The 12,906-nt window shown below is 49.7% G+C and overlaps 1 protein-coding gene across 6 annotated transcripts in view; it reads right to left on the bottom strand.

Moving 5' to 3' along the window:
• Window positions 1-12,906, bottom strand: part of LOC146220509 (electrogenic sodium bicarbonate cotransporter 1-like) — a 31,472-nt gene that overhangs the window by 9,755 nt on the left and 8,811 nt on the right. For 3 of the 6 annotated variants that reach the window (XM_084693874.1, XM_084693875.1, XM_084693877.1), the window contains exons 4-15: window positions 11,334-11,469; window positions 9,570-9,730; window positions 9,235-9,414; window positions 8,493-8,591; window positions 7,692-7,768; window positions 6,087-6,244; window positions 5,748-5,835; window positions 4,521-4,675; window positions 3,992-4,108; window positions 3,665-3,839; window positions 2,074-2,207; window positions 32-303 (exon numbers count right to left, since the gene is read on the bottom strand). In XM_084693874.1, the coding sequence (XP_084550000.1) occupies window positions 32-303; window positions 2,074-2,207; window positions 3,665-3,839; window positions 3,992-4,108; window positions 4,521-4,675; window positions 5,748-5,835; window positions 6,087-6,244; window positions 7,692-7,768; window positions 8,493-8,591; window positions 9,235-9,414; window positions 9,570-9,730; window positions 11,334-11,469 (1,752 nt within the window). The remainder of the gene's footprint in view (window positions 1-31; window positions 304-2,073; window positions 2,208-3,664; window positions 3,840-3,991; window positions 4,109-4,520; window positions 4,676-5,747; window positions 5,836-6,086; window positions 6,245-7,691; window positions 7,769-8,492; window positions 8,592-9,234; window positions 9,415-9,569; window positions 9,731-11,333; window positions 11,470-12,906) is intronic. The other 3 variants (XM_084693876.1, XM_084693879.1, XM_084693878.1) reach the window with 2 other exon arrangements.

Here is a 12,906-nt window from a genome sequence, read left to right as displayed (position 1 = left end):
GGAGGGGGGGGGGGTGGAGGGAGCACCGTACCGTCCTGGGGGGGCATGCAGACGCAGCTGTACTGCGTGACGAGGTCGGGGTCGTAGTGGGAGTGGATGGGGTTGTGGTGGGCCAGCTTGAGCATCTTCTTGAAGGCGTCGTAGATGAAGATGAAGCTGATCAGGGCTGAGAAGCCCTCCTCGGTGAAGCGCGTGAAGTACTGGACCAGGAAGCTGGCGTCCGTGGCCACCAGGACCAGGCAGAGGAACGCCGACCACAGGCCGATCCACAGGCGGAACTCCAGGTAGTCGATGTCGTTGTCTCTGGTTAGTCGGGAGAGGCAGACGAAGGAAGGGAGGGGGGAGGGAGGGAGAGAGAGATAGGGGCAGACGAAGGGAGGGAGGGGGGAGGGAAGGAACAGAGAACATGAACACGACGTATAACGCGACGTGTGTGCGGTGTGCGAAGACAAAGTGACAGTTGCATGGGCTACAAACAAAACAAAAAAAACCTGGAGGCTGCTTGTGTTAAACGTTAGTTTTGTATCAACAGCGATCCTTAGATCACAAGGGCTGGTGCGGTTCAGGGTGTTCCTGGGGATGTTTGTAAGTTAGAAGCAAACAAAAACGTTACGATAGCTACGAATTCCAGGAGACCTGCCCCGGGACTGATTTCGGGGAAAAGGTCAATTTTCTTTATCTAACAAGATTATCTTGTACAGTACAGCATAGTGACGCATGTACATTTTAGCTATCTATATAGACTTTAATGTGGTGCGTTTCGCCTGTGGTTGTCTGCTTGGAGGGTTTGAGTAATCTGATTGGTTGACAAGTCTGAAGGACTCGTCCAAACAGACTGACTGAGGGAGGCAGCCAGCGACTCTCACCATGGAAACCCCCAGAGTACATTGAGGCCTTAGCAAGCTCCATTCACTGTGTGAAATTAATTGAAAGTGAATTATTCATAACGGAACATAACCAGTTGAGTATCCGGTAATGCTAGAAGATTCTCAAAGCACGACCAAAGACGGAGGGAAGGGAGGGACGTATTCACTTATTAGTATTTGTCTAACATCAAAGAATTCACCCATCTTTATCTTCCTTGTTGAAGTTGCTAAAGCATGAAGCTAGCCTCTGTACTGCAGGAACTACCTCAGGCTGAAAGACAAATCAATTATGTAAACGTCAGGCCCTGACCATTGTGAGTACAATCAGCTTTTGTCGCGATGCATTTAACCGGGCCAGCACGGTTCTGCTGCAGGTTCGACTGAAGCGGGAGCACTCCTGAACAAGGGTCACATGACCCATTGAGAGCAGGAAGAAACTGGTAAACAATGACGCTGCATTTATGGGCAGCTGATTGGCAGTTTGTTATTACAGAAGTAGAATTTGTTTCAGCCAGCAGCCATTCTTTGACTTAATGAAATTCAAGTCGTTTATTTCTTTTTTTCGATTATTTGTTTGCTTCCTTGTTTTCTTTTAAAAGGGAGGATAGAGACTGCATGTGAAAGTACTAAAAGAATATGCTAGTCTAAACAAATATGATAGGCTGGCTACCAAGGGGTCAGTGGAGTACACTTTACCCGCTGCATCACTGATGCGGAAACCTCCAGAACAACTGTCACCCCTGATAAACAAACAACCTAACAGGACTAGAACCCAGGACACTGCTGTTATTTGTTGAGTCTGTTCACATCCCTATGGTGGAGTCTTGTGCCCATGTACCACGCATGACGTCATTACATGCAGACACAGAGCTTGGGAGAGACATAAATGTTGTGTTTGGGTGCGAGAGAAAAATAGAAGGAAAGAGAGAAAGACAGAAAAATAGACTGAGAGAGACAGAGAGAGAGAGAGAGAGAGAGAGAGAGAGAGAGAGAGAGAGAGAGAGAGAGAGAGAGAGAGAGAGATGCAACTTAATTCTGACCGTTTGTTTGTGACTGATGATAATAATTAAAGTTCTCTGACATGTTCATAATTACGAGAGTTATCCCTTCACTGTGTACGACTGCTTTGACAACACTGCTCAACCTGAACATTCATGCCAATGATGCATAGCGAATTGAATAGAGAGAGACAGAGAGATGCACCCACTTGCTGAAGTTAAACAGGAGCCTTTCGAAGACCAGCACTGGGCCAGTGCTGCTGAGGATGGTGAGGGGTTGGCCAGCCAGCAAACAGAAGATGGCCCCCGTCACAGCTGTGCCTAGAAAGCTCTCCAACACTCCCTGGAAGCACACACACAACACACACAGAACACACACACACAACACACACACACACAGAACACACACACACAATACAACACACAGAAAGAAAGACGGTCAGCCTTTGTTCAAGATCAAGTTCAAAGTGGTTTGTATGGATGGTCATCGAGGGCTGTAAAACAGTTTGAACCACTTTTGTTTGAACCACTTTGACTGCATGTCACTGCCCACAAAGCAGTTTTGGTTTGAGCTGTTCTGAGTCTCCAAAAAATAAACACAGTTACTTCAAGCCTTTTGTGATATGAATCAGCTTATTTGGCAAGTTTCCTTCACAAAAAAAGCCAATCTTGAACCGGACAAGCCTGTTCAAGTTGACTTTGTGTCACGCATTTACACAAAGGTGTCTGCTTCTGGGCGGGTCGGAGGAAGTGGGGAGGAGTGATGGGGCTGAAGTGCACCTTTGGTCAAACTCTGTGGCGCTGAAGCTTAGAGCCTAGAAAAGGTCAGAGGTCAGGTATTCCCTGTTACGTCTTCACCCTCCCACGTGATTGGGGGAAGGACGGGCCAGGAGAAGGGGGGGGGGGGGGGCGACGACGACACACAAAGTCATAGTTGTGACTAGGCTTGCTGAGTAATCTGGATCTGTGGTTATTTCAGGCACAGGCAAATCCCTTGATGCATGTGCATACATGCCTGCCTGCCTGGGCAGAGGGGAGGCTGAGTGGGTTAGCATGTGTCAGGCTGGCTAGAGCAACCCCATTTTGGCTTTAAGCTTTGGTCCACCTAACCTTCCCAGTCCTCTCCTTAGCGGGAGCCCATGCAGGGATACGGACGCTGGGCCGGGCCAGTTAAGGCACCCTGGTCCACGACCTGCCGCCTTACATTTACATTTAGTCATTTAGCGGACGCTCTTATCCAGAGCGACTCCCAGTAAGTACAGGGACATTCTCCCCGATGCAAGTAGGGTGAAGTGCCTTGCCTAAGGACACAACGTCATTTTGCACGGCCGGGAATCGAACCGGCAACCTTCAGATAAATAGCCCGACTCCCTAGCCGCTCAGCCATCTAACCCCTTAGGCCTTAAGCTAGGGGGACAAGCAAGCTTAACTGGAGCACCACCTGAGAGAAATGTCTGTATCTCTGAACTGCAGCAGGTCAGCCCTGCCCAGGCAATTACACACTCCTCAGGGACAACCATCTTAACACCCCAGGAACGAGACAACGAAAAAACCAGGCCAGGCCAAAAGCAAAGTAGGGTTCAAGGAGAAGCAACACCAACACAACAACTAAGCCGTGCCTCGCACCAGGTCAGCCAAGATTAGAAAAGAATAAAGTTAGAGTTAGCAGCTCAGAACAATGATAGGGACATTTGTCCTCACAACTCAGTTGACCCCACTTGTTGTATTGACAACACCCTACACAACCCATGATGTACATCCAAATGGATCAAACTGGAATTCATGCAGGTGACACCTCACCTGCATGTTATCTGTAGCGTCTCCTAGTAACCCTCCAAACGTGATAGCATTCGTCACGGTCCCAAGGTAGATGAACAAGATGGCCGACAGAGACTGGATGTGCAACCCGTCGTAGAAATCGCTGGCGAAGAAGGGCAGTTTCCGCTTGATGTCCAGAATGAGGCCGCCGCAGAACCTTTAGAACACACAAAGGGTGACCAAAAGAACGTTCTTTATTTCCTCCGGAAACATTCGGTTTAGAAAGTGTTTTAGCCACTCGGGGAAGCCGTGTTCTTGTAGCGCTACTGGGAGTGTGAGGCGGATTGTGGTGTGGTGCTGCTTCCTCACTTTCCAGTGTTTTTGAGCTCGTCTCCGACACTGTGCCCTCCTCCTCCACCCTGACCACCGTCATGTGGCGTGTCCCCGTTCATTTGTAACCCCTCACCTCCAGCATACATGTTCTTCCTACAAACAAACACACCCAAACAAACACACCCACGGTCAAAACAATGAATAATATATATGTATATTGATAACGTTTTCATCAAGGTATGCTCGTCATATTGCGTGGCCAGGGCCGGCCAAAGGCATAAGCGAACTAAACGGCTGCTTAGGGCCCCTGTGGCTACCAGAGGACCCCCAAGAGCACATGAAATTACAGTTTAATGTAATAAAAAAAAATATACATACTTTTTTTCATTTTATTTTTTAATCGGCAACGATAAGCAACGCTGAGGGGCCCCCAAATCAAATTAGCTTAAGGCCCCATAAAGGCTTGGGCCAGCCCTGTGCGTGGCAGTGTGCTGACTGTAAGTCGCTCTGGATAAGAGCGTCTGCTAAATGACTACATGTTAATGTATGCTTGGCAGTGCTGTACCTCTTGTCTGAGGAGGGCAGGGACTTGGGGGGCTCTATCCTGATATCAGGATCCCACTCCCCAGGGGGCAGAACGATGACCTCATCCAGGAACTCCTCGATGCCTGCCAGCAGGTCCTGTCTGTCTTTAGCCTTGTAGGCGATGTCATGGAACACCTGCGCACAGCCACACAAACAAGATCAGCGAATCACAAACCACGGGGCTGTCTGCGACGGGTCGTCACACACACACGCACACTGAAGTCACACAGGGTCTGTAAGCGTGGAAAAACGCTGACTGATCGCCTCCCGCTGCATGGTGTTCGGTCCAGGATCATGAGAGACTGGGCATGCAGGCCGGCCTGGGGCCTGGGGGAATGTGCCAGCCAAGGGAAGACAAAGTGGCATGGGGGTGTTTGTAAACATGCTTTAGACAGAGGCAGGAGGGATAGGGGAAGGGGGTGGAGGGAGGGAGGGAGGGCGGGAGGGAGGGAGGGCGGGAGGGAGGGAGGGAGGGAGGGAGGGAGGGAGGGAGGGAGGGAGGGAGGGAGGGAGGGAGGGAGGGAGGGAGGGAGGGAGGGAGGGAGCTGGGTTATTCTCACAGTTGTCAATACAGAATACCCAAGCTGTAAAAAAAGAAAAGGAAAAAAGAAAAAGACGCTCAGCAAGGACTGAAGGGAGGACTTCAAAAGACTAGAACACAGCACGCCGGTGCTAAGGACACTCGACACATCCTGTTATAAAAGTGAAGTGTGGAAGAGCACAAATGGGACAGAGGCCTGCCTCCGTCCCAAAGCACTAACGAGGCCACCCTGCTTCAGCAAGCATTACAGACGTTGTTAAACCCAAATGTCAGACTGCCTTCCCACAGGGTTCGTCACCATTTCCTAACCCCTACAATCAGTGTCCAGTGTCCATATAGGAGAAGCCTTCTCACACCATTTCCGGAGCCTTGGTTGACGCCCTGTTCCCTCTCTCCCCCCATCTACACCACAGCGGTCTGTATGCTACCTGGGTGCTCCATGGCACCTGGATTCTCCTTCCTGGAAAACGTCGTCCGTTAATACGGTTTCGTGTCAGTTTAATTCACGAATGCACGAAGGCCAGGGCACGTGTCATGTGACCATGGGAGCCGTTCGGGAACATGCATGTGTCACACGACGCGCATGCATGTGTCACACGACGCGCATGCATGTGACACACGACGTGCATGCATGTCCTTCTCAGTCGTACCGGCGGGCGGCCTTACCTCGTCTGACATCAGTGTGGCGATGGCTCTTCCGATCTCATGGTAGGACTTGGCTTTGCCTTTAGGACCCAGCAGGACGAAGAGGAACCTGTTGAACCACAGTTTATAAAGAGGCTCAGGCTCAGCTATTTGATGACATCGGCGTTAGTGCACATTGATGAATTTCCTAGAAGCAGGACAACGAGTGTTCCCGGAACTCAAGACCGAGGATTAAGAGGTCATCTCAGTGACGATCGTCAATTAACTTGCATCTTTTTATTCCCCCTCTCACATCAGCTGAGGATCTGACCAATCCTGAACTTCAACAGGGGGGGGAGGGGGGTCAGGGGGCGGGGATACCTGGTGGGTACGGGCACCTCAGTCAGAGCCCCGAGCATCACAGCCTGCTGCAACCTCACAAACGCCACAAAGGGCGTGTCCAGGAAGTCCACCTCGCCGACCAGGACGTTGGACGCCTCGGCGTCGCGGGGCAGCTTCTTCATGAACTTATTCTTCAGCTGGACCGAGCGAGAAGGAGGGAAAAGGAGGAAGGGAAGGAGGGGCAAATACTGTATCAGTCAGCGTATAGACATGAATAGATGAACCAGACTCTTGTCTTTGACATGCATACTGACATAATGACATCTGTGGTCTCAAACTGCCATCTGTGAGACCATACGAAACTGATTACATCAACTCCCATCACAATATGGTATATATATATATATATATATATATATATATATATATATATATATATATATATATATATATATATATATATATATATATATATATATATATATATATATATATATATATATATATATATATATATATATATATGCTGCAACTGATGTCTTCTCCCTGAGTCACTATGTCACAAAGCTACAGGGGAAAAGCAGCCAGAACGGCCGGTTTCAGATGTCTGTAGGTTATTTGGAGACCAACTGACATTAACAATATTCTTCCCTCATTTTCAGGAATAGTCTGTGTGGCTTTTGTAGAGGTGGTAAAGGTAAACAATGTTACATTTGTTCCCCATTTTGCATAAAACCGGTAGGTAGTGAAAAGTTGAACCACATCGAACAGGCAGAGACCTTGAATGTGAGAGAATAATTAACGAAGGACTCGGTGGCCACAGCAATTTGACAAGGGAACACGGGTCATTAGCTATGGCTGTCAATGTAATTCAAGTCGTTACTGTGTAGCCTAGCAGTTCATGCTTAAACCAACTAGGTTGGATGCCAGTCAGAGTGTCTAGTGACACGATAATAAGTATTCTTTATGATGATTTGTCAATAATTACTTGGTATAGTGTCAGATGATTATTAACCTGTCAATGATTTGTAAATACATGGTGCTCAGTGAAGCATCGTGTGTTGAAGGTGATCTCAGTAAAGGCTGAACACTTGCTTGCAGAAGGAACACTCAAGTCAGCAAGTAGATTTGGGCGCAAATGAGTTTGACATCAATGTCACACTGCGGGCCTCTCTTTAGTACCGTTTAAATGATTACAATTGTCGATAGGAAGCAAGCGTTGCGTAGCATGTTAGAGGTGTCTGATAAAAGATAGGCAACGTCGCTTCCCCAATTGTTGATAGGAAGCAAGCGTTGCATAGCATGTTAGAGGTGTCTGATAAAAGATAGGCAACGTCGCTTCCCCCCAAAAAAGACGTGAGAAAAAGTGAATCATGGATCACTTTTGGGGCTTCGTTCGTACACAATGAAGCGAGTCAGAGGCCTTATCTGTTAACACCAAGCCCCCTCGTACATGAGAGGCTCAGAGTGTTTTGTTCATAGATGAAGGACACTCCTCCCTTTGCCACACGCGTACTTTAGCAACGTCTGACCCTGCACTGTACCAAGTGTGATATCAAGATTGAAATGACATCACATTTTGTACTGAGATGTTCCCAGAGAGTACCCCCCCCCCCCCCCCCCACACACACACACACTCCTTACCTGGTCCTTCTCTGGCTTGTCGGAGAAGTCGCTCAGACTGTTGGAGGTAAGGTTCCTGTGGGTCGTGGTGGGGCTACCTACGCAGGAGAGGTCAGAACACGGTCAGGGGTTTGGGTCAGGGGGGAGGAGCCTGGAATCACTCGTTAAGATTAAATAAGAAGAACAAAAAGACAGTCTCAAACTCAATTCAGAGGAGCTCACAGAGAGAAACAGAAAGATCAGGAAACCCGACAGCAGAAGAGGTTTTAAGCTGCCAGCTGTGTTGGATCTAGATACTGGGCTCTGGAAGGCAGTCGGGCAGCCGTATGATGTGCTGCCAATTTGTCTCTTATGCCACTTACACCTCCCTGGTACAACTACCTGGTCTTTGCGCCGGGGCCAGTGGGAACGCGCATTAGTCGCGCTAAGCTCCACTCAACCTGACAGTTTAAGCGAAATAATCTGCCTCAGACGGCATTAGTTGGGTTGTCTGTACGTTTTCTCTGTATCCGATGTTCTGTTTCTCTGGGCCTGAGAGACTGGGTCCAGTTTGATGCAGCCGCGTGAAAAATCCTCCCCGGCGAAACGCTGACCTGATACAATGAGAACCCCGCGCTGCGCGAGGGCCATTCGCTCTTTGCGGGTCTGTCGTCAGCCACACCGGTATTAGCATGCCGTGGCTCTCACGTACTCCATGTTATATCACCGGTGTTAATAACCCCTACCATGCGTTCGTAACGGACTATGTCACATCCAGAGTTGTCGTTAGAGTGTTATAACCTGTCGTATGGGCTGCTCCATCAGTGCTATGAGCCGACTTACAGAGGTATCCCATGCTGGAGCTCCGGGCGACTTCATCTAAGGGTTCCTCGCAGTCTCGAGGGGTTAAAAAAGGCACGGGATGGTCTAAAGGGCTGCGTGCTGCAGGGGCCCGGATGCAGACGGACGGAGACACCCGAAAAGAAGGAAGACAGGGCAGGGGGAAAACAGAGACAGAGAAGAAAAGAGGTGATGGGATCGTTCCCAAACTTAGTGTATAAGGTTAGTGATAGGCTGCAAGTGGGAAGACAGTTGTTAGGTGACAGGAAGAGGACGAAGATTAATAAGACACAAATGTAGATGACGGTAACATTTACAGTTGTCCACGAAGAAGAGACTTAGAGTAGATGCATTTGAATCCATACATTGAAATCAATGTTTGTTTACAATGTTAAGTTGTTGATCGATTATTGATTGTTAATAATACATTCCTGGGTTCTCCAACACACACACACACACACACGCGCGCACACACACACTATGCAAGCAATCCCTCAAGGTTACGTGCACATTGTAAAAAAAACAGGCATGCCTTTCGAATCTACAGCCATGCAAATCAATGGACCAGTATCCCTTAAACCATATGTACACACAGTAGGCGGATATCTCTAGAGATTGGCCACAGGATGTGTGTCCCCCCCCCCCCCCCCAGAGGATGAAATCAATCATGGAGGATACAGAGGCGGAAGGCTGTGAGACAAGGAGGAGGTTAAAAGAGGCTGCACCAAACTGGCCCCGGCATTACCGTTCTCCTGGTTGGAAAACAGCCTACTTGCACTGGACACGGTCTTGCCGATGTCGGCAAGGGAGCGCAGGTTGGACTTCTTGGTCTGGTGGCGGTGCTTCCTCAGCAGCGTGAACATCACCTTCTCCTTCAGGTCTGCCTTCAGCTGCCCGCTCTCTATCTGGTTGTCAGTTATCAGCTCTGGAAGAGAGGAAGGAGGTGGGTGGGTGGGGTATCAGTACAATCACACGAAGAAGAAGAAGAAAAATCATTAGTCCGCCGCGTATACTGTTTTGGCAGAGCCAAAATCGGCGCGCGAAGTCTGGGCTGTGAGTAGACGAGGGAAGCCGTCTTACCGACCACCTGCGGGAGGGTGGAAGCCTCGAGATCCAACATGATGGTGCCCTTCTCGATGCACTTCTTCAGTTCAAACAGGCTGTGTAAGGACAGGGTGGCCACGTGGGGCTTGCTCCAGCGCTCTCCGCCTTCTTCCACCTTCTCCTCAAACTTGATCCACCTGGGGGAACCACCGCACACGGATGCTTGAGGACAAGAAAAAGACGCTGTATACAAATAGTGGCGCATTCTGTGCCGTGAGAAGTGTCGGGGCTGTTTCTACTGAAAACACAGCAGGTGCTCAGGGTTGTGGGGCGAGACAAAGGTCGACGGGGATGAGAAATGACAACAAACAGATGGCTTTCATCTCGTTCAACAACAGCGGAGCCCATATGCAACCCGCATTTGTCGCCGTTATGCAAAGAAATCTACGCAGGTGATGCGTGAAGCGTGCTGAGCTTTGACACATGAGAATCTTTTTCCCAATAGCCCAGGTTCTAGTGGTCCTGAAAGTGGGGCCTCTGATGAACCTCTGCTGGGACACCTTGAGGGGCGAGACTGGGGACAGTTGGTGCGTTGTGAATTTCTCTCCTCTCCTCCCCTGACAAAGAGCCATTCTCCTGGGCTGCGGGATGGGGTTTCCTCCAGGGATAGGATGTCCCTTCTGGCCAGGCTCCACCCGCTTTTAAGTCGACCCTCCGGAGGAGAGAGGGGCGGGAGACAGGCTGCAAGGAGGACGAGGAGCCGGGGGCAAATCACATCGTGAGAGATTCAGTTACCCTCCCTCCTGTGGAGCCTCCCCCCCCCCCCGACTCCCTCAGGGATAGATTTCTGGACCTCAGAGGATTAGCATGGGTTATGTGGGGACTACTGAGTTAGTGTGCTAAGGAGCCTAATGCTTTGTACCTGGGTATGGTCTGTCACTTGAGCGTGCGCGTTTGTAGGTACTCGAGTGTCTTGGCATGATGAAAAGGGTGTGAGGGAAAAGACGCGTCTGTGCGTGTACGCGTGTGTATGTGTATAAAAGCGTGAACTCAGCAAGAGTGTTAAGCGTTGAGGGGGAACGCATGCATGTCTGTAAGCCTCTTAATGGGAATGTGCTCTGTCCTGCTGGGGCATTCCCTCCACCTGAACAACCGTCTACCTCAGAGCCACAAACCAGGAACAGGGATGCCCGAAACCACAATTGATCCTCCTCATTCCAGTCTACTGAATGGAGCATTGTTATCAAGACAACATATTTACTTTCAGACAAAAGATTCAATCTTTTGCAAGATTTCTAAATAGTTTCACAATCCTTCAACCTATGAAAACACCATTGTGACTAAGACTTGTTCCCAGACGGAAGGTAGCAAGTTGGTCCTGCCCAGTTCTGTCATGGTAATAGGCTGCTAGTTCTGGGTTCACTGAAGGGACAGTGGGGAGCTCCAGAAAGAGATCAAACTGACCGGGGACTACACACGAGGACATGCAATTAACGCAGACACACCCAATCACACGCAATTACATTCGTGTGGAAGATTTTCTCTTGGTTTTGAAACAGGAAATTGTTAGCTCTACCATAAGCTCTGCGTCAGCACCAATGTCTAACTGTCCGTTCATGCAGCTTCAGGAGTTCTTGGAAAAGGGCACGGGGAACGTTTCGAGCGAACGACTCGGAGAACCCCGGCCTTTTCGATCGCGTTGGCATATCCCGACCGGCCGTTTTCGACAACATGCAAAGAGCGGGTGAAGGGGGTGAAGGGGCGGTCGACCTTTGACCCCTCTTCCTTCTCCGGGCTCACCTGGCGGTCTCCTTCCACTCCATCTCCTGTCCGTCCACAGCCAGCAGCTCGTCCAGCTCCGTGAAGAGCTGAGGGGGGGTGGGCCCGTCGTCCTCCTCCCCCAGCATGAACCGGATACGCTCCGCAGCTGGGGAGACTTTAGGGAAGGGGAAGGGGGGAGGGTGGAGGAGAGATAGAGAGAGAGAGAGAGACCAGTCAAATATTTATAATCGTGTCAATGATTACTCTGAAAAGCAAACATGCTCCACGTGTGACTGTTCTGTCATTGACCGTCGGTTACCACCTTGACTGCTCCTGGATCAAATAAACCGTGTCTCGGGGGCATTTCTGTGACGCTTAAAAAGAAACAAAAACAAAGCAAGTCCTTGACGAAACGGCGTCGGCCCAGAAGGAGGCAAATGCCAAGACAGGCCTGGGGCGTGACCTGTCTGGGGGAAAAAAACACACCCTCACCTAATGCGAAAGTGGAGCCTTCCGCTTGGGTGTGAGAGCCAGTTTCAGGAAACCCAACTTCCTTCTTAGAAGTTATGCTGACCTGGCACAAACTCTCACCCCCAGGTGGGAGTGACTACTGAACTATTACACACATTAAGTAGATGGAAGTCTGGACAACCGTAGTTCAGAGGTCGGCCAATGACCCTTGCTCTAAGCATATACGCTGAGTGACACCACGAGTGACCGTCCTCCCAAGGGTTCTGAACAGGCCCGTTTTCACTTCTAGAGATTTGTGCAACCAAAGTGGCAAAGTTATATTAAGCTGTAAATCAGCTTGGGCCTATTTCTGTGCGGGGAAGGAGAGTGAGAAGAGACCTAGAGCGACATTTCCACTGCCTCAGAGGAGAAGGAAGGTATATCTCACACTTTAAATGAAACACTGCAGACAAGACGAGAGATTGACAAGGGGGGGGGGGGGGGGGTCTTCTGTTGGGTCTGGCCAGCAGAGCCCAGACATTACGGATACTGGAGAACACACACTGAGTCTAACAGCCTGGACCAGACTTTACAAGCCACTTGATAAGGCCATATTGCGGTGTGAACAACCCCAGTAAGTCAAAAACATTGATAACAGGGCTTTCATTGACTCGAAAGGGTTTGCCAAAATCAACAGGATTAGGAGGATTTAGAGGTCAAAATTATGGAAAAACCAACAAGTTCAAGTGTGCGTGAGTGGGTGTGTTGATTGTGTTGGCAGGATACGCAGTCCAAAGCTTTTGTCCCATGCTACACCTGGGGCCGTGATAGGAGTGTGGGGACCTTATGACACTCATCCTGTGCGTGAAACTTCACAAATGCCCTTGATTCTCACTTCCACGGTGGTGATAAACAGGACCCGGATCCACGAGCAACCAACCAAATCAACCACCAAGCGGCCCCCCGTTCCTTCAAACGAGCTACCAAAGGAGAAGGGACTGGGTGACATTCTCTTCCCTGCTGATGAGTCATGAACGCTGAGCCCTACAGTAATATCAGGCATTCAGGACTACTAACAGGAGGAATACAAGCGCTGACGGCTAAAAGCGGAGAGACGTCACAGCGTCATAAGTGACAGGGTGGGGAATCTCCCCTTTTGCTA

Source organism: Hypomesus nipponensis, chromosome 27 (assembly GCF_054491055.1).
Source record: "Hypomesus nipponensis isolate SF chromosome 27, ASM5449105v1, whole genome shotgun sequence".
Taxonomy (NCBI): Eukaryota; Metazoa; Chordata; class Actinopteri; order Osmeriformes; family Osmeridae; genus Hypomesus; species Hypomesus nipponensis.
Note: the sequence above shows the minus strand (reverse complement) of the source record. Positions and strands in the feature narration are given on the sequence as shown.